Below are 25,053 nucleotides of genomic sequence, written 5' to 3'. Positions count from 1 at the left end.
GTTTGTATCAGATGATTCTGTGTGTTTGACATATTAGAAGATCAAAGATAATATTATACTTTAAAAAATATGACAATTAAAAACCACTAACATCTAATTTCAGGAACGATTATAATTATTCTTATAATCTTAACAATTATCTTTGTCCCCATCCACATGTAGCAGAAGTGCACCTTGATCTTCATGTGGGTTCCAAACAGCAGGAGCAAGGGCTGTCCCAACAGCTGCTGCTTGTACATGGGATGTGTTCTCCTAGCTGGGCTGCCTTGACTGGCCTCCTCTGGGGGAGGAAGCACATGGCCTTGCAGAGACTTGAAGTGTCTGGGGTGGGGAGATGCCCAGGGGGCCCCACCTGCTCAGAGAAGAGCCATACACATCTTTAAATAATAACCCTAAACAGCCATGGTCTCAATTTTCCAACCAAAAGACAAGGTTAGCTGAATGTGTTAAGAAACAAAGCCCATTTTTCTGTTGTTTATAAGAAACCCATCTAGATTTAAAGATAGGTAGCACCTTAAAATGAAAAAAAATATTCCAAGCAAATGAAATCTGGAATTAAGCAGGTGTTGTCAACCCAATATTTGACAAATAGACTTAAACTAAAATTAATCAAAAGACTCAAAGAAGGGCACTTCATTCTAATCAAGGGCAAAGATTATAATATTAAACATAAATGCTAACTTCTGGTGTACTCAATTCCATAAAGAACCTACTATTACACAAAACCAATGATAGTAGTCTATCTTAACACTCCACTTTCTCCAATAAACACATCATCTGGACAGAGAAACCTCAGGATCAAATGACATCTTACTTCAAATTGACCTAACAGATATCTAAAGAATATTTCACCTAAACATCAAAGAATACACATTCTATTCAGCAACACATGGACGCTTCTCTAAAATAGACCATATGCTAGAATACAAAACAAGCCTTAACAAATACAGAAAAAAATTAATTAACACAATGTATCCCAAATTTGACCATTATGCAACAAAACTTAAAATCAACAGCCATAAAAACTCTAAAAAGTATATAAACTAATGGAAATAAAGAAAACTTCCTATTAAATGATTGATAGATCAAAGAAGAAACCAAGAAATGCAAGAAGGAACCAAACTGAAGCCATTTTGAATAAAACTTCCATTCTGAATAGGGGTCAAATAAAACTTAAGTTCCCAAGACTTCCGTGGGTAATTGACAACCTGGTTGGCAACTTGAGACATGAATGCTAGGCAAGTCACCCTGCCAGAGTTGAATAAACCCAACCAACGGGAACAGGATAGGTGCACCACAAAGTCATGTTCATAAGGAACCTCCTAAATCCTAAACATCCCTAAATACGTGTGACTGTAACTTGACACAGATGTTTGTGGTTTTCAAGTTTAAAAGATCTGTAACATTCTGGCTGGGGGAGGGGGTCAGAGTTCAGCAGCAGCCTAATTACAATCAATTGTTCCCCGGAACTAAATGAAAATTAAGCTTCTGGGACTCACATAAATGCATCTCTAACAGGGAAGTCTATAACAATACATTAAAAATTACAAATAAATTATTTATCGATGCAACTCAAAGAATTTGGAAGAACAAAACAAACCCACACTCAGTAGATAGCAAGAAATAATAAATATCAAAGCAAAATTAATGAAATAGAAACAGAGGAAAATAATACAAAGAATATTGATTCTAAGAGCTTGTTCTTGGAGAAGATATAAAATATCAACAGACATTACAATAGTCTAATAGACCAAAATAATTCAGATAAGGAAATGCTTTAAAAATCTGTATTTCATTAAGTTGGAAAATTTGAAGGAAGTAAATGAATCTCTGGATTCATCAAATACCAAAGTTAAACCAAAAAGAAGTAAAAATCTAAACAGATGTACAAGAGGAGATAGAAACAGTAATATAATAGATAATAATGATTATAATAGTAGTAATGGTAATAGTAATAACTATTACTCTTAGTAATTAGAAGTAGTAATAGTAATAACAATCTTCTAATTAAAAACAAAGCCCAGGCCCAGGTGGATTTACTGTAGAATTCTACCAGACTTTCAGAGAAGAACTCTAGTTTAAAATTATATAAAACAATAAAAATTGAAAGTTCACTTTGAAACTTGTTCAATGAAGCAATATTACCCCAAAAAGCAAAAAAACCTCACCCCAAAACAACCCCCCCCAACAGTAACAAAACCTGCAAAACAAAGAAAACAAATAAATCACACAAATTACAGATCAATATTACTACTGAATATATATACAAGTAGCCGCCATGTAGGCTTATATCAAGATAATCTACTATGCTCAGGTTGGTTTTATCCTAGAAGTGCAGGGATGGTTCCAATATGCACAATTAATAAATGTAATATATAATATAAACCGATTCCTAAGCAAAAATCACATGATCATCTCAATTGAGGCAGAAAAGGCATTTGATAAAACCCAACAAGCCCTGAGGGCAAAAGTTCTAGATGGAGTAGTACTGGAGGGAACATCCCTTAATATAATAAAGATTATATAAAACAAATACACAGCTATCATTACCCTAAAAGAAGAAAAACATGAAGCAACCCAGAACTACATTGTGGAAGGAGATATGGCTATCTACCATTCCAGGTCTTTTCAGTGTAGTACTTGAAGGATTCGCTGGAGGAAAAGACAAGAGAAGAAAATCTAAGATACAAATAGGAAAGGAAGTAAAATTTCCCCTCTTTTCAGATGATATGATATTGTACATAAGAAATTCTATCAGAAACTACCAACAATCAAAGTCCTCAACAAAGTTGCAGGATATAAAATAAAATTACACAACTAGTAGCTTCTCTATATACCAATTACAAACATACTGAAAAGGAGATCACACAATACATTAGCAGTAGCCTTAAAATAACAACAAATTAAAAAAAAAAAAAACCTCAAACCAACCCAACCCAACCCAACAATAACAATTCAATCCTCTACACCCATGAATAAGGAGTCAGAAATCTTTACAATGAAAACTTTAACTCTCTCCAAAAAGTGACAGAGGAACACATTAGAAGATGGAAAGTTTTTTTTTTTTTTTGTATTTTCGAGACAGGGTTTCTCTGTGTAGCCCTGGCTGTCCTGGAACTCACTCTGTAGACCATGCCGGCCTCAAACTCAGAAATCCACCTGCCTCTGCCTCCCAAGTGCTGGGATTACGGGCGTGCATCACCATGCCCTGCTGAAAGTCTTATTATCATGGATTGGTAGAATTAATATTGAGAAATGACCATCCCATCAAAAGAAATGTAAAGATTCAATATAAACCTAATCAAAATATATACAACATTCTTCACAGAAATGGGCACTAAATCCTTACAATCATAGAGAAGCACAAAAGACTTGTTATCCCCACATCAGCTATGGGTAAAATGAACAACACTGGAGGGACTGCAGCTCCAGAGTTCAAGATACATTACAAAAATAAATTAATTAAACCATCAAGGTACTAAAATAAAAAATATGCAAACAAAAAGGCAAATAACCAAATTAAAAATGGGCTATGGATCTGAATTTAGTTCTCAAAAGAATGCATGAACTGCAGGGATGGAAATGGAGAGGGGTCCAAAGTGGGATCCACTCAAGGGGAGTCCCCAAGTCCTGACACTATTACTGAGGCTACGGAGCACCAACAAAAAGGGACCTATCATGACTGCCCTCCAAAAGACCCAACAAACAGCTGAAAGAGTCAGATGCAGTTATTTGTACCAACTAATGGACAACTGTTGACTCCTGTGGCTGAATTAGGGAAAGGCTGGAAGGAGCTGAGGAAGAGGGCAACCCTGTAGGAGGACCAGCAGTCTCAATTAACCTGGACCCATGAGATCTCTCAGACACAGGATCACCAACCAGGCAGCCTGATATGAGGCCCGTAACACACATACAGCAGAGGACTGCTGGGTCTGGGTTTAGTCCGAGAAGATGCACCTAAGCCTCAAGAGGATGGAGGCCCCAGGGAGTTTAGAGGTCTGGTGGTATGGGGGATGGGGGAATGGGGACATCCACATGGAGATGGGGGGAGGAGGCGGGGCCTGGGAGGAGGTATGGGATATGGAACAGTCAGAGGGGTGGACTGGGAAGGGAATAAAATCTAGAGTGTAAAATAAATGAATAAATAAAAAGATTAAATTAAAAAAAGACAAAGTAGGTTAAGAAATATTTTAAAAAGTATTGAGCAATTTTAGCAATTAGGGAATACAAATTAAAACAACCAAGATTTCATCTTACCTTCATCAGAATGGATGAAAATCAAGAAAACACCTGCCAACAAACACTTGTAAGGTTGCAGAGGAAGAATAACCTTATTCACTGCTGATGTGAGTATAAATTGGTTCTGTTACTGTGGAAAATAGTTTAGAGAATTCTCAGAATGCTAAAGTAGATCTTCCATAAGGCCTAGCCATGCCACTCATTGGTAGATGTCCAAGACTCAGTGTCCTACATCACAGATATGCGATAAGTCACATTCAATGCTGCTTCTTTACAATAACTAGAAAATGGAAACTACTTAAATATCCTACAACCGATGAATGGATAAAAGAAATGTGTTAATATGCACAATGGAATACTATTTAGCTGTAAAAATATCTTATAAATTTTCAGGTGAACAGCTGGAGGTGGAAAATATGAACTCAGACTCAGAAAGAGAAACATCACATATTCTCTCTTATTTGTGGCTCCTAGTTTTGAATCATCAAATGTGAATATATAACCTGATGTAACTGCAGGACCCAACACAATTAAAAGGGACTATCGGATAGGGATACAGAGACACAGATATTATTAAGGGGGAAGTGGAAAAAATAGGGAGGGGTCTTTAACTGGTGAGGAGGGAAGAGACAGTAATAGAGGATGTAGAGGGAGGAAGGATAAGTAACAGTAAGTATGTATGAAAAGAAAATTGAAATAATCCCATGGATCCTATCAGGTCACCCCAGACTAAGGCTGGTCTTAAATTCCAACAAAAACAATGGAAGACACACATACACATCGAAGCTGAACAACGCTCTGCTCAACAATAACTTGCTCAAGGAAGAAATGAAGAATTATAGAAGTTTTAGAATTTAGTGAAAGTGAAGACACATCATACTAAAACTTATGTGACACCATGAAAGCAGTGGTAAGAGGAAACCTCACAGCTCTAAGTGCTTCCAAAAGAAACTGTAGAGAGCTTTCACTAGCAGCTTGACAACATACCTGAAAGCTCTAGAACAAAAAGAAGGAGTACACCCAAGAGGAGTAGAAGGCAGGAAATAGTCAAACTCAGGGCTGAAATTAACCAAAAATCCACAAAGAAGTACAGAAAGAATCAACCAAACCAGGAGCAGGTTCTTTGAGAAAATCAACAAGACACATAAACCTTTAGCCATTCCCCTACACTGGGGCATCGATCTGGTCACCACCATTTAAAGGCATCAGGGAATTCTAAGAGCAGACTGCCTTTGAGACCAGAGAGTCATTGAATCCCACTCACCCCTTTATAACCGTTGTCTATGTGTAATAAGAGAAAAATGTCATTTTATAGCTTCTTCTCAAGATGTGTTTCCATTTATCTAAGGGATGTTTTCTGACAAACTCACTAGGGTTCTCCACAAAATTCAAAGAGATGACTTCTGTAACACCACAGTACAGAAGCAAAGATGTAGTTCAGGCCTAGTGTCTTATGTCTTCTGCTCATAGGGTGGGATACTTTTCCCCAGTGTCTCAAGGCTGGATAGGCTGTGAATGTTTTTTAAACTTTATTGAGTCCCCTGGTATTTCTATGTTTTCATGTCTCAGGAAGAGGCAAAATGACTGTCGTGTTCCTTTGCGATCCCTGTGAGAGATGAGTTGACAGTATAAAGTAACAAACAGACCCTGAGATATTGGCCACGGGTGTCACTAGAGTCAACATGAGCATCCAGAGGAGGACTTCACATCTCTGTGAAGATTCATTTTTTGTGAAGATGACTTAACAAGAAACTAAAACTTGTTCTATATACAAAGATGGGATGAATGAACTTATCCAAGTTCTGACATGGGATAAACGTTGGTCATACAGGCAGAAACTTGTTTAATGACACATAATGGAAGAAGCAACCATCAAAGAAAAGAAGATTCTAAATTTGTTAGCATTTCCTAAATGACTCCAGAGTCACTAATGTTGTACAATGCTTTAAAACTCATAAGCCAATCATTTGAAATGTAAATAAAAATATATCGAATAAAAAAAAAAAGAAGACATTCTCAAACCACCTGGACTGTTAGACATGAGTACATATGTACTCCGAGTTTTCTTTTAATAAATAGTGTCATACAGTCAAAAAGAAAAGAAAATTCTTCTGCTACATTATAATCTAAACACTAAATGTACAGAACAAAGAATATTAGAAGCTCTAAGGGAAAAAGACCAGATAACATATAAAGGTAGTCCCATTAGAATTACACCTGACTTCTCAACAGGAACTCTAAAAGCAAGAAGATCCTGGACAGATGTCTTGCTGACCCTAAGAGACCAGAGATGCTAGCCCCGACTATTATACCTAGTAAATCTCTCAAATAGCATAAATAGGGAAACCAAGATATTCCATGACAAAACTAAATTTACATAATATCTTTCTACTAATCCAGCCCTATAGAGGATACTATAAGGAAAACTTGAACACAAGGAGGGTAACTATACCCAAGATAACACAAGGAATTAATAATTTCACAACAAAAACAAAAGAAGGGAGTCACACACACACACACACACACACACACACAAACTCATAAGCCTAAAAGAAATACTAATGTTTTTATGTGTTAAACTGAAGAACAAGGAGTTTGATGTTGGCTTTATTGTACAAGAAATTTTGTTTTTAGTTATAAAATACACTGTGACAAATTGTCTATTGCATGGATTTAAAAATCAAAAACAAAAAAAATGCAAATTGACCCATTTCTATCTCTCTGTACAAAGCTCAAGTCCAAGTGGATCAAGGTCCACATAAAACCAGATACAGTGAAACTTACAGAGAAGAAAGTGGGGAAGAGCCTCGAACACATGGGCACAGGGGAAATTTCCTTCACAGAACACCAATAACTTATGCTCTAAGACCAAGAATTGACAAATGGGACCTCATACAGGAAAGCTTCTATAAGGCAAAGGACACTGTCAATAGGACAAAACAGCAACCATCAGATTGGGAAAAGATCTTAACCAACCCTACATCCGATAGAGGGCAAATATCCAATATATACAAAGAACTCAAGTTGTTAAACTCCAGAGAATCAAGTAGTTCCATTAAAAATGGGGTACAGAGCTAAACAAAGAATTTTCAACTAAGGAATATCAAATGGACAAGAAACACCTAAAGAAAAGTTCAACATCCTTAGTTATCAGGGAAATGCAAATCAAAACTACCCTGAGATTCCACCTCATACCAGTCAGAATGACTAAAATAAAAAACTCAGGTTACAGCAGATGCTGGCAAGGATGTGGAGAAAGAACACTCCTCCATTGCTGGTGGGATTGCAAGCTGGTACAACCACTCCAGAAATCAGTCAGGCAGCTCCTCAGAAAATTGGACATAGTATTACCTAAGGACCCAGATATACCACTCCTGGGCATATACCCAGAAGATGGTCTAATATGTAATAAGGACACATGCTCCACTATGTTTATAGTAGCCTTATTTATAATAGCCAGAATCTTGAAACAGCCCAGATGTTGTTCAACAGAGGAATGGATCCAGAAAATGTGGCATATTTATACAATGGTGTACTACTCAGCTATTAAAAACGATGAATTCATGAAATTCTTAGGCAAATGGATGGAACTAGAAATTATCCTGAGTAAGGTAACACAATCACAAAAGAACACACATGGTATGCACTCACTGATAAGTGGATATTAGCCCAAAAGCTCAGAACACCCAAGAGACAACTCACAGACCACATGAAGCTCAAGAAGGAAGACCAAAGTGTGGGTGCTTTGGTTCTTCTGTGAAGGGGAACAAAATACCCACAGGAGTAAATACGGAGATAAAGTATAGAGCAGAGACTGAATGAAAGGCCATCTAGAGACTGTCCCACCTGGGTTTTATTCCATATACAGTCACCAAATATTCATCCAGCACTATTTTGGATGTCAAGAAATGCTTGCTGACAGGAGCCTGATATGGCTGAATCCTGAGAGGCTCTGCCAGAGCCTTTCAAATACAGAGGCGATTCTCACAGCCAACCATTGGACTGAGCATGGGGTCCCCAATGAAAGAGTCAGAGAAAGGACTGAAGGAGCTGAAGGGGTTTGCAACCTCACAGGAAGAACTATAATTTCAACCAACCAGAACCCCCAGAGCTCCCAGGAACTAAGCCACCAACCAAGGAGTACACATGGCTCTGGCTGCATATGTAGCAGAGGATGGCTTTGTCAGGCATCAATGGGAGGGAAGGTCCTTGGTCCTATGAAGGCTTGATAGATGCTCCAGTGTAGGGGAACTGAAGGCAGGGAGGTGGGAGTAGGGTGGGTGGAGGAACACCTTCATAGAAACATGGGGAGGGAGGATGGGATAGGGACTTTCTGGGAGGGGGGGACCAGGAAAGGGGATAACATTTGAAATGTAAATAAAGAAAATATCCAATAAAAAAAAGAAAAAAGTTACTTAAAAATTCTTTGTTTGGAAGTTATTTCAAGTTGTATTCACTGTTGGTCTTTACTATAGGGTTGCTGGTTTTTGGAGGAGTCATATAGGAGTTGTTTGCTGGTTGAATTTTTATTTTATATATTTTAAGGGTTTATTTATTCATTATTTTATATATACATATATGTGCCTGAGTATGTAAGTGATATCTTATGTGTGTGCAGGGCCTGCAGAACCCAGTTGTGAGATGTAGATGCTGGGAACCAAACTCTAGCCCTCTGGCAAAACAGCAAGTGCTTTTAACTCCTGCCCCATTTTACTGTTTTAAATTCAGATTTTCTTTTTTGTGAATCTTGTGTGTAAATGTGACCTGGCATTTTCCCTTGGTGGTGTGCTGCTGCTTCTCCTGTGGCATCTCCTGCCATGTCTCATGCCCACAGACTTGTATCAGTTTGTTATCAGGGCTAAGAATTTCAGCATGTGGAAGTAAATGGTGAGGTGGATAAAGCATCTTTAAGTATTGAATATACCATGTGGTGTTGCAATTTTTTTGATATAAGACAGTTCACCTCTAACTTTCTTGAATTATTTTATTGTCTGGCTACAGTTTCTATGTCCATAAAAATTTTCCTTATTAGTTTTATCTAGGATTTAAAACTATAGTTTTACCTATAATAATAATAATAATAATAATAATAATAACAACAACAACAACAACAATAATAATGATAATATTGCTCTGGGGTGAGGAGGGTCAGGATCAGGATACAGTCTTTTCCTACCAGTCCCTGCCACTCTCCAGACACCTGCCTGATGCCTACTGTACGTCTGTTCCTCAGCAATACAGAGATCAGAGGAAAGAGATGATGAACTCTCAAAGAGCCCCAATTTCCACTTAATCAGATTCTCAGAGGTTTTGGGATGTATGCTTGTGACTACCACTACCACCACCACCACCACCACCACCACCACCACCACCACCACCACCAGACCATTTATGACTTATTCTGATGTTTTCAGGAAGCTGCAGCCCTCTCACCTGGCCTGTAGCTCTAGGGTTCTTTCTTTCCCAGACACCTGGAAAGTGTGTGGATATTCTTCATTGTGAGTCTCCACAATTTTCATTCCATCAATGCCAACTCTGGTTCGAACTGTGAATTTTGAGCCCACCAAGCTGAATCTGGGCACACAATATAGCAACATGTTGTTGAACTACAGAGAAACAGAATATGAATTAATAAACAGGAAGATTAAAGAAAACAAAATTTGACTAATATAACTGGACAGAAATACCACTTTTTTATTGTTGTTGTTAAGAGCATATCACTTTTCTTTTCCTCTCCATTGATATGCTAAATAACCAGGATATGTCTTACAATTACAGTCCTATGTTAGATTTCCAAGTGCTGGATATAGATCTATGTCACCACCTGTTTAATTAGAATTAAATCTAATACTTATTGAACAAATTTATAATAAATGAACTAAAGGGTGACTGAATTGTAAAATAAACAAAAGCATGCAGCCGGGCGGTGGTGGCGCACGCCTGTAATCCCAGCACTTTGGGAGGCAGAAGCAGGCAGATTTCTGAGTTCGAGGCCAGCCTGGTCTACCGAGTGAGTTCCAGGACAGCCAGGGCTATACAGAGAAACCCTGTCTCGAAAAAAAAAAAAAAAACAACAACAACAACAAAAAAAAACCAAAAGCAAATATTCAGAGGTCTATCACACAATAAAAGTGGACACATTTTGCATTTCTTTATAAGGCAGACCTTAAAATAGGGAATAAATATAAGAAACCTAGTGGTTGCAGGAATCATACAAAATATATCATATATTTTAATAGCTTCCTTCTCCACATAATATAATTTGTACTTTTCCCTTCTTCTAAGATGATATAATGTATAGTATTTAATACTTTCCATGAGATTCATTTTCATAGTAAACCCTCTTTTGCTAGCAATGGATACACTCTATCAGGAAAAAATGCAGCATCACGATACACTGCTGCTACTCTCAGCTGTACCTCAGACCACATGGTGAGACCCTTCTGCTGAATACAGTATACATTCTGGGTGCAGAGCATGGAGAAATGGGAAACTGAGCTGGAAGCTTCCTCTTCAATAGTTAGCTTTCACAGTGCTGGAAGGTTCTAGTTCTACATAGGCTGCTGCGTACAGTCATCATTGGTCTCATTCTCCTGAGGATCTTGTGAGCTATAATATCAACTCAGATAAGACGTGCCCATGGATGCACTATGGGCATGACTGATGGGGGGAGCCAAATATGCTCTGATTGGGTTTTGATTCTACAAGTGGGAAATTTGTTGAAGAAATGACATGGTATTTACTACTGACTATTGCTAAGTGGACCTGTCAAGCTGCATTACGTTTATATACATAAACAAAGGCTACCTCGTGCTCTGATTTAAGAAGTTTCTCTTTTAGTAAATGCAGAGATGCATGCTTGCTAAAGGTACTGAAAATCAACGATTGTGGAGAGTTTAATTCTAGACAGACACCTGCATTCATCACCTACTCATGGCTGCTGTCTACACAAGACATGCAAAAAAGGATGACTTCTGCTAAAAAATCTCATCATCTGTGGGAAAAGGAGTAATTTTCTTCAGTTGTATCGTATTCCATACTCTGCTATATAACTCTATACTCAGACTTATCTAAGCAACCCTAATTGAAGATATCAAGTTGGCCAAAAAAAAAGGAGAGGGAGGAGGAAGGGAGGGAAGGAGGGAGAGAGAGAGAGAGAGAGAGAGAGAGAGAGAGAGAGAGAGAGAGAGAGAGAGAGGTGTTCAGGAAGGAGGGATTCAACTTAAGAGGAGCTGCTAAGAGAGGGTAATAGGCACTGAATATGATTGAAATACAATATGTGAATGAAATAGTATTAAGAAGCTTAAAAAAATCCCCAGGTACCTATTTGTTGCTCAGTTATCTTCCTACATTTTATATTATTCTCCAAAGTGTTAGTCACAGTCCCACAAGTCAGGCACTGCCCTGAGAATACTGTTCTTCAAACCCCAGCCAGCAGTGTGGATGAGAGTATAGTGTGTATAGTATCAATTCCTCTTCTATACAAAGGAGGAGAACTAATGTTAACAATCACTAGGAAGTATAAGCTGCAATGCTGATGGAATCCAAAGTGTTAGAAGTATAGGGACTTATTTTAATAACTAGTCAGTATAAGTTTAAAGACATAATACAATATACTTTACATTGTACACATACTTTATTACATACTCAGTAAGGAATCTGGAGTTGCTTACTCTATTTAGTAAACCGAGAATGAAAACTTTAAATTTATGTATTTGTCAGTGTACAGGATTCCAATGGTGGACCTTGAACTTAGAATGAGCTCTTAGGCACCAAGGAGAGGCCAGACTTGCTAATTGGTTTTTTTTTTTGGGGGGGGGGGGGTCCAGTGTAATTGGAATAGCCTTTGATATGGAAATAACCTGCTAAAGAAAACGTTTGGGGCCCTTGTCTGGTTTCTTGGCAGAACCATGGTGTCCTTCATAGCCTCCTCTACTAGAAAGAGATCAAGAGCACACCAACATTCGCAATAGCCTCTAACAAAATCTAGGAATAAACCTAATAAAAAGGATGAAAGACGAGACACACACACACACACACACACACACACACACACACACCTTTAATATTTGAAGAAAGAGATTGAGAAAAATACTAGGAAATAGAAAGGCATCCTATGCTTCTGGATTGGTAGAATTTAATGAGCATTCTTCCAAAAAGCATTCACAGATTGCCCACATAATTCTTCATTGAAATAGAAAATAAATTCTAAAGTTCATATGGAACCATAGAATACCACATATAGATGAAACAATCCTAAACTGAAAGGAGGGACTATCATTCCTGATTTCAAGATATATTACAGAGTTATAGTAATAAAAGCAACATGGTACTGACATCAGACTAACTAAAGAAGACTATAGAAGACTCAAAACTGAGTATTCATAGCATTTCACAAAGATGTTAGAAACTCAGTGAAAAAAGGGCAACATCTTCATCAAAGGGTGATGGGAAAAGTAGATGTCTATACTGAAGAATGGAACCAGACCCAGACCTATCACCCGGCTTACACATCAACTTCAAATGGATCAAAGACCTCAATGTGAAACCAGAGTCAGTGAAACAGAGAAGAAAACAAAGACTGTACCCTGCATCATAGAATTATAGGAAAGGACTGTTTGCATAGGACTCCATTAGCTTAGGAATTGAGGCCAATAAGCTTCTGTGTGGCAAAGGAAACAGGGGTGAAAAGGTAGCCTATAGCATGGAAGAGACTCCTTGCTGGACGTATGCACATCAGACAAAGGATTGATATACATAGCATTCAAAGAACTCAAAACAATGAAGAGTCATAAAAATAAATGACCCAACTTAGAAATGGATAATGGATATAGAGTTCTCGAAAGAAGAAACTAAAATGATTAAGAAATGCCATAAACAGTGTTTTACATCCTTAGAATTAGGGATATACAAATTTGAGATTTCTTATCCCTGTCAGTGTAACCAAGATCCTGAAAGCAAATGTTGGTAAGCACGAGGAGCAAGGGGAACCCGCCTTCGTTACTGTTGGGATGGCAAACTTGTGTAGCCATTATGGAAATCAGTGTGAAGAATTTCCAAAAAGCTTTATCTTTTAAGGAGATCAACCATAGGACTTGGCTATAGCATTCCTTGCTATATGTCCAAAAGAACCAATATTTTTCATAGATAATTTTTACTGTATTTACAATAGTTAGGAAACAACCTGTCTGCCCTCTGTGGTAAAGGAATAACAAGAATATGGTATATATATATATCTATATCTATATATATATCTATATATATATATATATCTATATATATATATATATATATATATATATATATATAGTGGAATTCTACTCACCTGTAAAGCAAAAAGAAATAAAGAAATCTGCATGCAAATGGATTGAAACAACGTATTTGTTGGGTAAAGTAACACAGACCCATCAAAATAAACGTCACATGCTTTTTACTTATTTGTGGATCCTAGATTTGAATCTTCAGATGTGACTTGGATGTCTTAGCCAGGGTACTATTATTGTGACAAAATACCCTGACTGCCAAATAAGTCTGTACACTTCCAGATCACACAGCTCATTATTGGGGAAGTTAGGACAGGAACTCAGGCAGGGCAAGAACCTGAAGTCATGAGCTGATGCAGTGGCTATGGAAGAGTGCTGCTTCCTGAGTTGTTCCTTATAGCTTGCTCAGCTTGATTTCTTATAGAACCTAGGACCATCAGCCTAGGGACATATCTACCCACTATGGGCTGGGCTCTCCTCCATTATCATTAATTGAGAAAATGCCTTACAACTGGATCTCATGGAAGCATTTTCTCAACTGAGGCTCCTCTGATGACTCGAACTTGTGTTAAGTTGACATAAAATCAGCCAGTACAATGGGGAATCCACAGACACAAGGAGAGTACAAGGGGACCATGGTGGGAGGAAGGCGCTGACTCTGAGAGTTTCTGTCCAGTAAAAAGCAGGTTTTTCATTTCCATATATTTGATGCTTTGACATTTCCATCCCTTATTGACCCTAAAGGGACCACTCAGTCCTTAGTGTTACATGAAAACATGCCTTCCCATTTAGCCAACTAAGCAGAGGCAATTTTCAGATACTCTTTATTTACTTGAACCACCATTCCTTACCCTCATCACCCCAAGTCCAGTTACTGGATGGTGATGACTCCTATGCTGCAGATCCCACTGAAACTGCTCAAACCAGGAATTCTAAGCCTTTCATTTGGTCCTTGTTTCCTTTGTAAACCACAAAGGCTCACGTTTGGTGCGCGGGGTGCTCTCTCTGTGTCTGTCTCTCTGTCTCTGTCTCTCTGTCTTTCTCTCTCCATTGATTTTTATGGGTTTCTCTGTTGCTCCCCTCCATGAAAGGTATGCTTCCTCCCCTTGGGATCAGTACTTTCAATGACAATCATACTTGCTGTGTATAAACCTATAACCCAGGCAAAATGAAGTACTTCTACCTAGAAAAAAAATGAAGAATTTTTACAGTGAATTTGGACAATATCTATAATTATTATTCGGTGACTGGCCTGGAAAAATATCTCCTATATTGCAGTAGTGGTACTTCTATCTTGGAGGTAGCTAACAACTGCCTAACTCTACTTAAGGCCCACTCAACAGAGAGAATTCATAGCTCTGAATCTAGCCAACTACCTGAAGCTGGAGAGACCATAGTCCCTACAAGGCTCTACTACTATCTTTTTTTTTCTAAATAATATAATTTTAAATGTATACTAAATAATTAGCTTTATACTCCAGATAAGTGTAACTCTTGCCCCTTATCAAACAAATTTCTTTCTTGCAACAAATAAGAGTCCATTACATAGATCTACAACTGCTCACAATGTAGAAGATAAGGGCCTGTAGATGCTCAATCCCAGTGGATACATCTACAACATCACCCCTTCACCCATGGCTCAAGGGACATGATGTAAGAGATGTAAAAAAGATTGGATGCCTGCTAGTAGACTTTGTCTTTACAGGAAAGCTACACCCTTGAAATCTCAATAATATGGTTACTTAAATAGGATTTGCATCATGCCAACATCAGTTGTGAATGAGGAAATTTTACAAGATTCCATCCCTTGATGAAGAGTTACAGACAATCAATGGCTGCTGAAAGAGAAAAACTAGTTTCCTTCAGGAACAAGCTCCCTGATGGTTTATCCTATCACATGTAGGTGATGAATCCGAAACGCATGTGCATACAAGCAACAGTAAATAGATGCAGTAGGAGCGAAGAAGTCAGGAGTTTAACCTTTGTTGACATAACAATTTCATTGCTTAGAATATACCATGCTTTGTTTTTGTATGGATATCTGCTTTTTAATATTTTGAGTTAATGATCTTAGAATGAAATAGTGGGTAGTGTGGTAACAAACTATTCTTTGTTTGTTTGTTTGTTTGTTTTTAAAAAGGGAAAACAAAAAATATGTTGTAGGGATGGTTCTGATGCTAAGGTCCTGTTCCCTAATTGGTTCTTGATCTGTCAGCAAAGAAGCCATGGGCCAATTGTTGGGAGAAAGGGATAGGCGGAACTTCTGTGGTCCTGGAGGGAAGCAGAGAGATGCAAGGAGAGGAGAAAGGGGTGTTCACAATACTTCTGATGGAGAAAAGTTGACCAGCCATGTGAGATCTTGAAATGGAGTGACCACACAGGCCTCTCCTACAGGTGTGTGGTCAAGGACATTTATCAGGGACTAGATGTAACTAAGCAACTAAAGTTTAGGGCAGATGGGAGGTGTAGAGCTAAGATTATTATTGATACTAGCCATGAGAATTTAATAATATCCAGCAATTGTGCCAAGGAGGCATGTAGGGACAAAAACATCAGCCAGAGAGTACACATGGAGTTACCCATGGCTCCAGACACATACACAGCAGAGGATGGCCTTGTTGGACATCAAAGGGAGGAGAGGCCTCTGGTCCTGGAAAGGCTCGATGCAGCAGTGTAGGAGAATACTAGGGCAGGGAAGCTGGAGGGGTTTGATTGGAGAACAGGGGGAGGGAAGACGGTTTATGGGACTTTGGGGGGGGGACCAGGAAAGATAAAATCATTTGAAATGTAAATAAAGAATATATCAAATAAAAAAAGAAAGCCAGAGGGAATATTGCTAACAGGGGAGGTTATGTTTTGAGACAAGGCATATACTAAAATTTGTACTCTCTGTTCTCTACAGATGTTACATCTACTTCTGTGCCTGTCAGTTATCTAGCCCAGGCATCTACTTAATTTGCTATTGTCAAAATATTTTTACAAGTATAATTCACAAAGACATAAAGAATTAAGCTATGGAATCAGAGTGAATTTCTGTGATTGCTCCTTTTATAATACATACAGAGGACAATCTGGGATACCAACTCAACTAAAGGAGCTCTGAGACTAACAGGGTGAGAAGACAGCTCCAATGTTTAGCAAAAGCACTACACAGAGAAGCCACCAAAGATTCTATTAGATACGAAAGGTGAATTTATTTTTGAATTAAGGATCATCTAAAGGAAACATTATCTCTCATGTTATATAAAAAAAAAACAGTAGTAAAATACAGTACACAGGAATGTGTACAAGATGTTAACAAGACAAAAGTATGATAACAACTGAAAATAGGTTATTTTTTTAACATTAAATACAAAGGTGATGCAGTTTAATAAGAAATTTTGTTAGTATGAAAGATATATGTCCCATGTCTTTATTATATACTGTACAAAATAAAATATTGCACCTTGGAGTCATATAATAAATATATACAAGGAGTATTTTTTTTTAAAGAAAATGAACAACTGTGTATCTGTGCCTTTTATCCATGGATTCGAGGGAAGCTGGGTAGGGACTGGTAGCACAGCCTGTTCCAGGAGCTCAGGCCTGGTAGTGAAAGCTACACACTACAATGTTCACCTGTCGAGAAGGCAGAGCAGGTAAAGATGTTGGACTCCAAGCCTGATAGCCTGAGCTCAATCCCCAGAATACACATAATAGAAGGAAAGAAATTACTCCTGTTAGATTTTCTCTAATCTCTACATATACCATGGTCCAGACACAGAGGCACACAGAAACATACACACAGACATGTGCACCCCATCCTCACTCACCCTCCAACACACACTCACCCTCCAACACACACTCACCCTCCAACACACACTCACCCCCACATGCACTGACCATATCCCACACAACTCACCCCTCTACTCACTCACACACTCACACATCCACATATAGTTACCACCCCACACTTAACCTTCCACTCACTCACAAACACACTTAAACACACACACTTGCACACAAACACTCACAAATCAATATATGCAATAAAATATTTAAAAACACTGTAGAATAAGAAAATTCTCTTGGATGATAATTCTTAGCATTTTTTCAAAGAAAGATGGAAATAATCTTCTAGAATTTCTTAGACCATGAAGACAAGCCAGTAGAAATGGTAAAAGGAATGCTGGGAATCAGGGGAGCAGGTCACGAGACAGGCATTTTACACAGTTATCTCAACAGTCATAATGGGCAACATCTGCTGAGTTATTAGTCAGTGTTAGTGTATTATGTGCTAGTCACTGCTTTGGTATGTTTCAGGAATAGAATCAGAATTTATTTTAAGAACAGAGAATTAAGGTAATGTGATAGAAACTGATAAAAGGATTTTGTCCATGTATGTCCCTGTTTGAGGTAAGTCCTAGATGAACTGCCATTTTCAGAAAGCTAAGGATGGAGCAGGGGTGGACTATGCTGAGGACTGTGGGGCACATACACACTTCTACAGATCCTGAAGGCTGGTGACTGCCACAGGAAACTGTGGTAACATAAAATAGAATACTCATTAGACGATATGCATAAAAGGAAAGACAAACCCAAAATCAAACAAAGGAGGATTTCAGAGTGCAAATGGCGCACATGTCATGAGCTATTGCAGTTGATCAACTCAGAGTGAAGGCACACGCTTTACAGTTCTGAAGATATTCTCTCACAGAAAATCCTGACAGTGTTGACCAAAGCAGGTTGGGTACAGTTATTCTGGAATTAAGCAAGTATGTCACATCTCCACAATATGTCCAGGAATTCTAGTGAATGGCAGGTCTGCAGCCTGCCAACACCATAGTACTTACTAAGAAGAGGTAGCGCTCTTGTGCTGATGTGTTCCGAGCTGCTAGCTTGAGGATTTGTCCTTCTTTTATTAGTTCATTTGAGGGATTTACAATATCCTCTTCTTCTCCTAACATCTCATAAATTTCTAAAAGTTTCTTCAGGTTCTCCTGGGAAATTAGAACAAAAATATAGCAAGATCAAAGAAGGCAATTCAAATTTAGCTAAAATCTGTATAATTTAATAGATATTGAGAGTACTATTACATTTTGGTAAAACTGTATCAATAAAGTGAATCCTAAGATAGTTGGTAAATATTCTTTTCTGCTCATCTGTATCTGTTCATTTTGGTCTAAATCTACCATAGTGAGAGGCTATATTATCAACTATTGTCTAGCCAGAAGGTTCCTAGACCTTGAAAAGCCACTTACCATTTTTCTTATAGCACTATTAGAATGGCTTGCTGCTGTAGATATAATTTCAAGTGACTCTAAATGGAAAAAGAAAAGTAAATAAATGTTTGTCCTTCCTGTGCTATAGAATAAAATAAATATAGAGATGGAAAACAATGGCGGTCACAGCAGTTTCCACCACAGTCTGGCAAATAGTTTCCTAAGTCATTTGTCCATGGATCAGCAACCTTTCAGGATATTTACCTTCAAAATGATATATATGATGATTAGGCTCACAGGATCATGTAATATATAACAGGACTTAGAAATGGATTTGCATTTATAGCATATATTAACCAAGTTCAAGGAACTTGGCCAGGGGTAATTACATATTAACAGCAGTTCTGCAGCACAAAGGGATTTCCAGAAGAAATAATTCATATGTTTAAAATAAGTTTTATTAGAGCATATAGTTAAAATTATTCTATTAATATTATTAATCTTGAATTTATGAATTGAACCTTATCATATGTATATGTAGGGAAAAATAATACTATATATAAAGTTTGGTACTAATAACAATTAAAGGAGTTTCCGGAATATTTTGGAAAGTATCGCCTGTGGAGCTGTTATTAATCTACCAGTTGCTGAGTTCTTTCATTTTTATCATAGGATGGAAGCGATACAACTTGGCTTGTTACACATAGAAAAGAGTCCTAGATCCTACAGCTCAAACTTCTGACGCTTCATTTTGTCTACTAAACAAGCACAGCTGTCTTTGTGTGACTGCCTGAATCAGCTGGAGTCGGGGTTGTTTTGCTGGAACAGGTCCTGGGAGGAAAGGGAGAGGAGGAGTGACTGACGGTGAAGGACACTGGGGGTGTAGTCCTGTGTTGGCCACCGCCTGGGCGCATCTCCCAGTCCTAAGTCATGACAAGACAGCCCGTTCCTTCAGGCCTGCGTTTTCTGTTTTTACATTACTGAGAGGAACATACTTTTAGAGTTTCATCTTATCCTTTCAAGACTCTAAAGTCCACGTTCTAGGATTTCCTTAGCAAAGGCAAGCCAGGAAGAACCATGCAGTGCCTCATATCTCTAACTTAGGGCAAGAGTGAATCTCTAGATACAGAATACTGACTATTGAAGCAGTGCTGTACACAGGATTTGAATCATGTGCTTGGCTTTCCTGGCGGCTGCAGCTTGGCTGTTCCATGCAAGGACTACTTTATCTTTTTCTGTAAGAATTGTCCCTTCCTGAAGGGCTGGTCTGCATCCCAGGGAGGATGTCTGATGATGACCCTCAGTAGATGATGTCTACTGAGAACAGCCTGGTTTGGCTCAGTGTATTTTCTGCTTCTGGAGCTGGATGACACCCAGCAGAGGGAGGCAGATGACAACCGACAAAGGAACAGAAAAACACACTCATCTGGATATACATTCCTGATTGTAAAAAACAGTCTGAATAACTAATCCTCTGAACTTTTGGAACCAGACAAGGAAAGCACCAAGAACAAAACTGCAAAGGAAAGATGACTGAAGTGGGAAGATTCTGAAGGCAGTGTGCAGAAAGTCTAGCAGGATAGCTGCAGCACAACTGCCCTGAAGTGAGCCTTTACAAAGGAAATCTGGGTGCAACTGACATGCCCCAGCCAAGCTATGTTCCCCACTTTACCCAGTATTTCTGTGGAATCGCTTAACAATATCTTAGGAATAATAACGCCAGTATTTCAAAACTGGACAGTTAAACATTATTTTTGTTTTTGTTTGAAAGTGTTTCTAGATTGTGGGGCTGGTGCTATAAAAACAGCTGCACATATCTTTGTGGCTTTGCTGTGTTGAGTCCTGCATTTAATGGTAAGGAGAGTAAGTAGGGAGGGGAATGTCCTTAGAACAGGATCTGACTTAAGGAGCAGGGCAACCATACAAAGAGCTTCAGTCTTTATATTCTGGATACGCTGAGCAGGTGATATGTTACATGCCCTGTGACCTAGTTAATTTACATTATGGCCTCTGAAGATCCATTTGTCTTTCTAAACATGAATCTCCCTAAGGCAGGGTAAGAGGATAAGGTTACTGAAAAAGAAAAAGACACAGCATCTATGCCAGTGCCAGGACTATGTGGGCACAGGCAGTTCTCTGTGTGTCACATCCAGGATGAGGGAAAACAAAGTGGCAGAAGTTGGGGTGAATGAGAGAAGTTTACGGAGAGCTGGAAGACCTACTTCTGATTCACCAGAAGCTTGGCTGAGTTCCCAGGAAGTACCAGGCCAGGGAAACACTAAAAGGGAAAAAAGTGAGAGAGGTTTCTATGATCACTAAGTCTTTGGAATGGTGGGAAATGGTCTGTGTCCAAGATGTCTTGGGCCTATGATTTTCATCTCAGAATAATATCAGTTCATGAGAGAGGTCAGGAACATGTAGTGAGAAGAATAGTTTTAAGATAACATTAACATCATTACTATTTGTTAAACATTAAACCATGACTATTTCTTAATTTTTTATTCATCTCTAATTTTTGAGAGGTTAAGGAAACTGTATTAGAGGCCTGGAGGTACAACTTTTTTTTCCTTTTATTTTTTAAGACAGTCTCACAGTTTATCCCTAGCTGGCTTGGAATGCACAGAGATCCACCTACCTCTGCCTCTCTAGTGCTGAGATTTAAAGCAACCACATTTGGTATACCATGTACATATTAGAATGTGATAATCAGATCTCTGGGCTCAGTCTCTAATATTCAAAAAGTTTAAAACTGCATGACAAACTAAAGAATTAATGAAGCTCATTAGTCTTAAAAAACTTTCATTCTTTTTTTTAAAGATTTCATAAGTAATTTTTTTATTTGATATATTTTTTATTTACATTTCAAATGACTTCCCTTTTTCTGACTTCGCACTCCCCAAAAAGTCCCATAAAATGACCATTTTGCCAAAAGCAATATACAGATTCAATGCAATACCCATCAAAATCCCAACTCAGTTCTTCATAGAGTTAGAAAGAGCAAGTCTCAAATTCATCTGGAATAACAAAAAACCCAGGATAGCTAAAACTATTCTCAACAACAAAAGAAATTTTGGGGGAATCAGTATCCCTGACCTCAAGCAATACTACAAAACTGCATGGTATTGGTACAATGACAGGCAGGTGGATCAATGGAATAGGACTGAAGATCCAGAAATGAACCCACACACCTATGGCCACTTGATTCTCGACAAAGGGGCTAAAAACATCCAGTGGGGAAAAAAATAGCCTTTTCAACAAATGGTGCTGGTTCAACTGGAGGTCAGCATGCAGAAGAATGCAAAATGATCCATCCTTATCTCCTTGTACTAAGCTCAACTCCATATGGATCAAGGACCTCCACATAAAGCCAGACACTCTGAAGCTAATAGAAAAGAAACTGGGGAAGACTCTTGAGGACATCGGTACTGGGGGAAAGTTCCTTAACAGAACACCAATAGCGTATGCTCTAATATCAAGAATTGACAAATGGGACCTCATAAAATTACCAAGTTTCTGTAAGGCAAAGGACACCATCAAAAGGACAAATCGGCAACCAACAAATTGGGAAAATATCTTCACCAACCCTATATCCGACAGAGGGCTAATATCCAATATATACAAAGAACTCAAGAAGTTAGACCCCAGAAAACCAAATAACCCTATTAAAAAATGGGGAACAGACCTAAACAAAAATTTTCACCTGAAGAACTTTGGATGGCTGAGAAGCATCTTAAAAAATGCTCAACATCATTAGTCATTAGGGAAATGCAAATCAAAACAACCCTGAGATTTCACCTTACACCAGTCAGAATGGCTAAGATTAAAAACTCAGGAGACAGCAGGTGTTGGCAAGGATGTGGAGAAAGAGGAACACTCCTCCACTGCTGGTGGGGTTGCAAATTGGTACAACCACTCTGGAAATCAGTCCGGCAGTTTCTCAGAAAACTGGGCACATCACTTCTGGAGGATCCTGCTATACCACTCTTGGGCATATACCCAGAGGATTCCCCAGCATGTAATAAGGATACATGTTCCACTATGTTCATAGCAGTCTTATTTATAATAGCCAGAAGCTGGAAAGAACTCAGGTATCCCTTAACCGAGGAATGGATACAAAAAATGTGGTATATATACACAATGGAGTACTATTCAGCCATTAGAAACAATGAATTCATGAAATTCTTAGACAAATGGATGGAGCTGGAGAACATCATACTAAGTGAGGTAACCCAGTCTCAAAAGATCAATCATGGTATGCACTCACTAATAAGTGGATATTAGTCTAGAAACTTGGAATACCCAAAACATAATCCACATATGAAATGATGTCCAAGAAGAACGGAGAAGTAGCCCCTGGTTATGGAAAGACTCAGTGCAGCAGTATAGGGGAACACCAGAACAGGAAAGTGGGAAGGGGTGGATGGGGGAACAGGGAGGGGGGAAACTTTCATTCTAATCTAATGAAATAATTAAGACAAACAATACAATTGAAATAAAGTTGTGCTCTTGATTTTGTTTTCATTTTTTTTTTGAGACGGGGTTTTTGTGTGTAGCCCTTGCTGTCTTGGACCTAATTCCACAGACAAGGGTGGCTTTGAAGTTAGAGATCAGCCTGTCTCTGACTCCTGAGTGCTGGGATTAAAGGTATGCATCACCACTGCCAGGGCTTTTCTTTCTTTCTTTCTTTCTCTTTCTTTCTTTCTTTCTCTTTCTTTCTTTCTTTCTTTCTTTCTTTCTTTCTTTCTTTCTTTCTTTCTTTCTTTCTTTCTTTCTTTCTTTCTTCTTCTTCTTCTTCTTCTTCTTCTTCTTCTTCTTCTTCTTCTTCTTCTTCTTTTAGGAAAATATCACTAGACAATAAAGCTCCTCATATCTTATATATGTTAGGGAGTAAGGCTAATAAATTATATTTACATAGTAAATATCTTCTTAGCTCTCTTGGTAGACAGCAGCACCATAGTTCCAAATACTCAAGTTTTTCCTAAGAGTAGGTTTGTTATATTATTATTACATATTATAGTATTATATATTATTATTTATATTACTACTTCAAAGATTTCTAAGCCTACAGTTTTAGGTTTCACAGTTGGTGATAACATAAATCCAGAATGGGAACCTCCATTGCATTTCTTTAAATGCGTGTGATCCTGATTTAAAGTGGAATGCTCATTAAGGTCCCGATAACAATTTCCAGTGAGATAATTTTCTGACCGTAACTGTTGACTAAAGCAATTGTAAGACACATCTCTGGAACCAAAGGGCAGCTTGGCTATATCATCATGCTGTGGTTGAGGGAGAATCAAAGGTTTACTTTTTGCCTCATTCCAGTCTGGGGAGTCAGGAGACAGCTTCTTCAGGTAGTCCTTCAGGAGCATCTCATAGCGAGGAATGCGCTGAACAGGCTCCAGCATGTGGTGCTGCAGGGTCAAGTTCCCACAGATCTTCTGTTTCTGTAAGCAGCAAGAATTTTACTTTTAGACATTTCACTACATTTATTTATTTACTGTATTGCATGTGAGTACGGAGGTCAGAAGACAACTTGTAGTATTCACTTCTCTCTGTACCATGCGGGTTCTGGGAATCAAGCTTATGCCATCAGGCTTGGTGGCAAGTGCCTGTACTCACTGCGTCCTCTCACTAACCCCTGGAATCAAGGTTTTTAAAAGAATATTTGAAAAGTAGGTTTAACAATCTAAAACCTTAATATAATAAAGATCTGTCATCAAAGGCAGTGCTTTTCTACCAAGTGTAGCTGTACCAGGGGGGCTTTGAAAAATGCAAGTTTCTGAGTCCCTCCCAGTCCATCAAGTCACAGTGGAGGGGGAAGAAGCCCGAGAATATGAGTTTTTAAATACCCTATATTGCTGCCGATATAACATGGAGATACTGAGCTTTTCTTCAAAGTTACATCACATTCTGGCTACTCCAAGGCTATTTACCACAGAAAGACCACTTTCTGCCCCTTTGTCTCCCTTTGGGACTCACTAGAACCTGGAACCTTCCACAACAAGCACCCTTTGACCTGCTCATTTGGCATACAGACATAGATCGGCTACCCACATTCAAGTTCACAGATCCCCTCCATCCTAATAGGCTCATGACTGCTTGCCAGAAATGCTCATCTCTTTCTCTTTTGGGATTCACAAGTTTTCAGCCTGCTCTTACAAGGGACTCTCTAGGTAGCATGTGTGGCTAAAAGATCCGGGATACTTCCCCCTTTCAAGGCTTCTCAGAGTTCTGACAGGTACCTGGCTGTAAACATCCCGGTGCCCTATCCAGTCTTGAGACCTAGGACCAGCCTATACTGCCAGGGGAATATAAGCTTATTGTATTATAACCTCCTTGTTACCAAA

The 25,053-nt window shown here is 38.5% G+C and overlaps 1 protein-coding gene across 5 annotated transcripts in view; it reads right to left on the bottom strand.

The window, feature by feature from the left end:
- Window positions 1-25,053, bottom strand: part of Fgd4 (FYVE, RhoGEF and PH domain containing 4) — a 185,739-nt gene that overhangs the window by 12,318 nt on the left and 148,368 nt on the right. For 4 of the 5 annotated variants that reach the window (XM_052158297.1, XM_052158298.1, XM_052158299.1 and 1 more), the window contains 4 exons: window positions 24,012-24,150; window positions 18,743-18,801; window positions 18,335-18,481; window positions 9,673-9,845 (listed from right to left, as the gene is read on the bottom strand). In XM_052158297.1, the coding sequence (XP_052014257.1) occupies window positions 9,673-9,845; window positions 18,335-18,481; window positions 18,743-18,801; window positions 24,012-24,150 (518 nt within the window). Of the gene's footprint in view, window positions 1-9,672; window positions 9,846-18,334; window positions 18,482-18,742; window positions 18,802-24,011; window positions 24,151-25,053 lie in introns of those variants that run through there. The other variant, XM_052158300.1, reaches the window with a different exon arrangement.

This window comes from Apodemus sylvaticus, chromosome 15 (genome assembly GCF_947179515.1).
Source record: "Apodemus sylvaticus chromosome 15, mApoSyl1.1, whole genome shotgun sequence".
Classification (NCBI taxonomy): domain Eukaryota; kingdom Metazoa; phylum Chordata; class Mammalia; order Rodentia; family Muridae; genus Apodemus; species Apodemus sylvaticus.
Note: the sequence above shows the minus strand (reverse complement) of the source record. Positions and strands in the feature narration are given on the sequence as shown.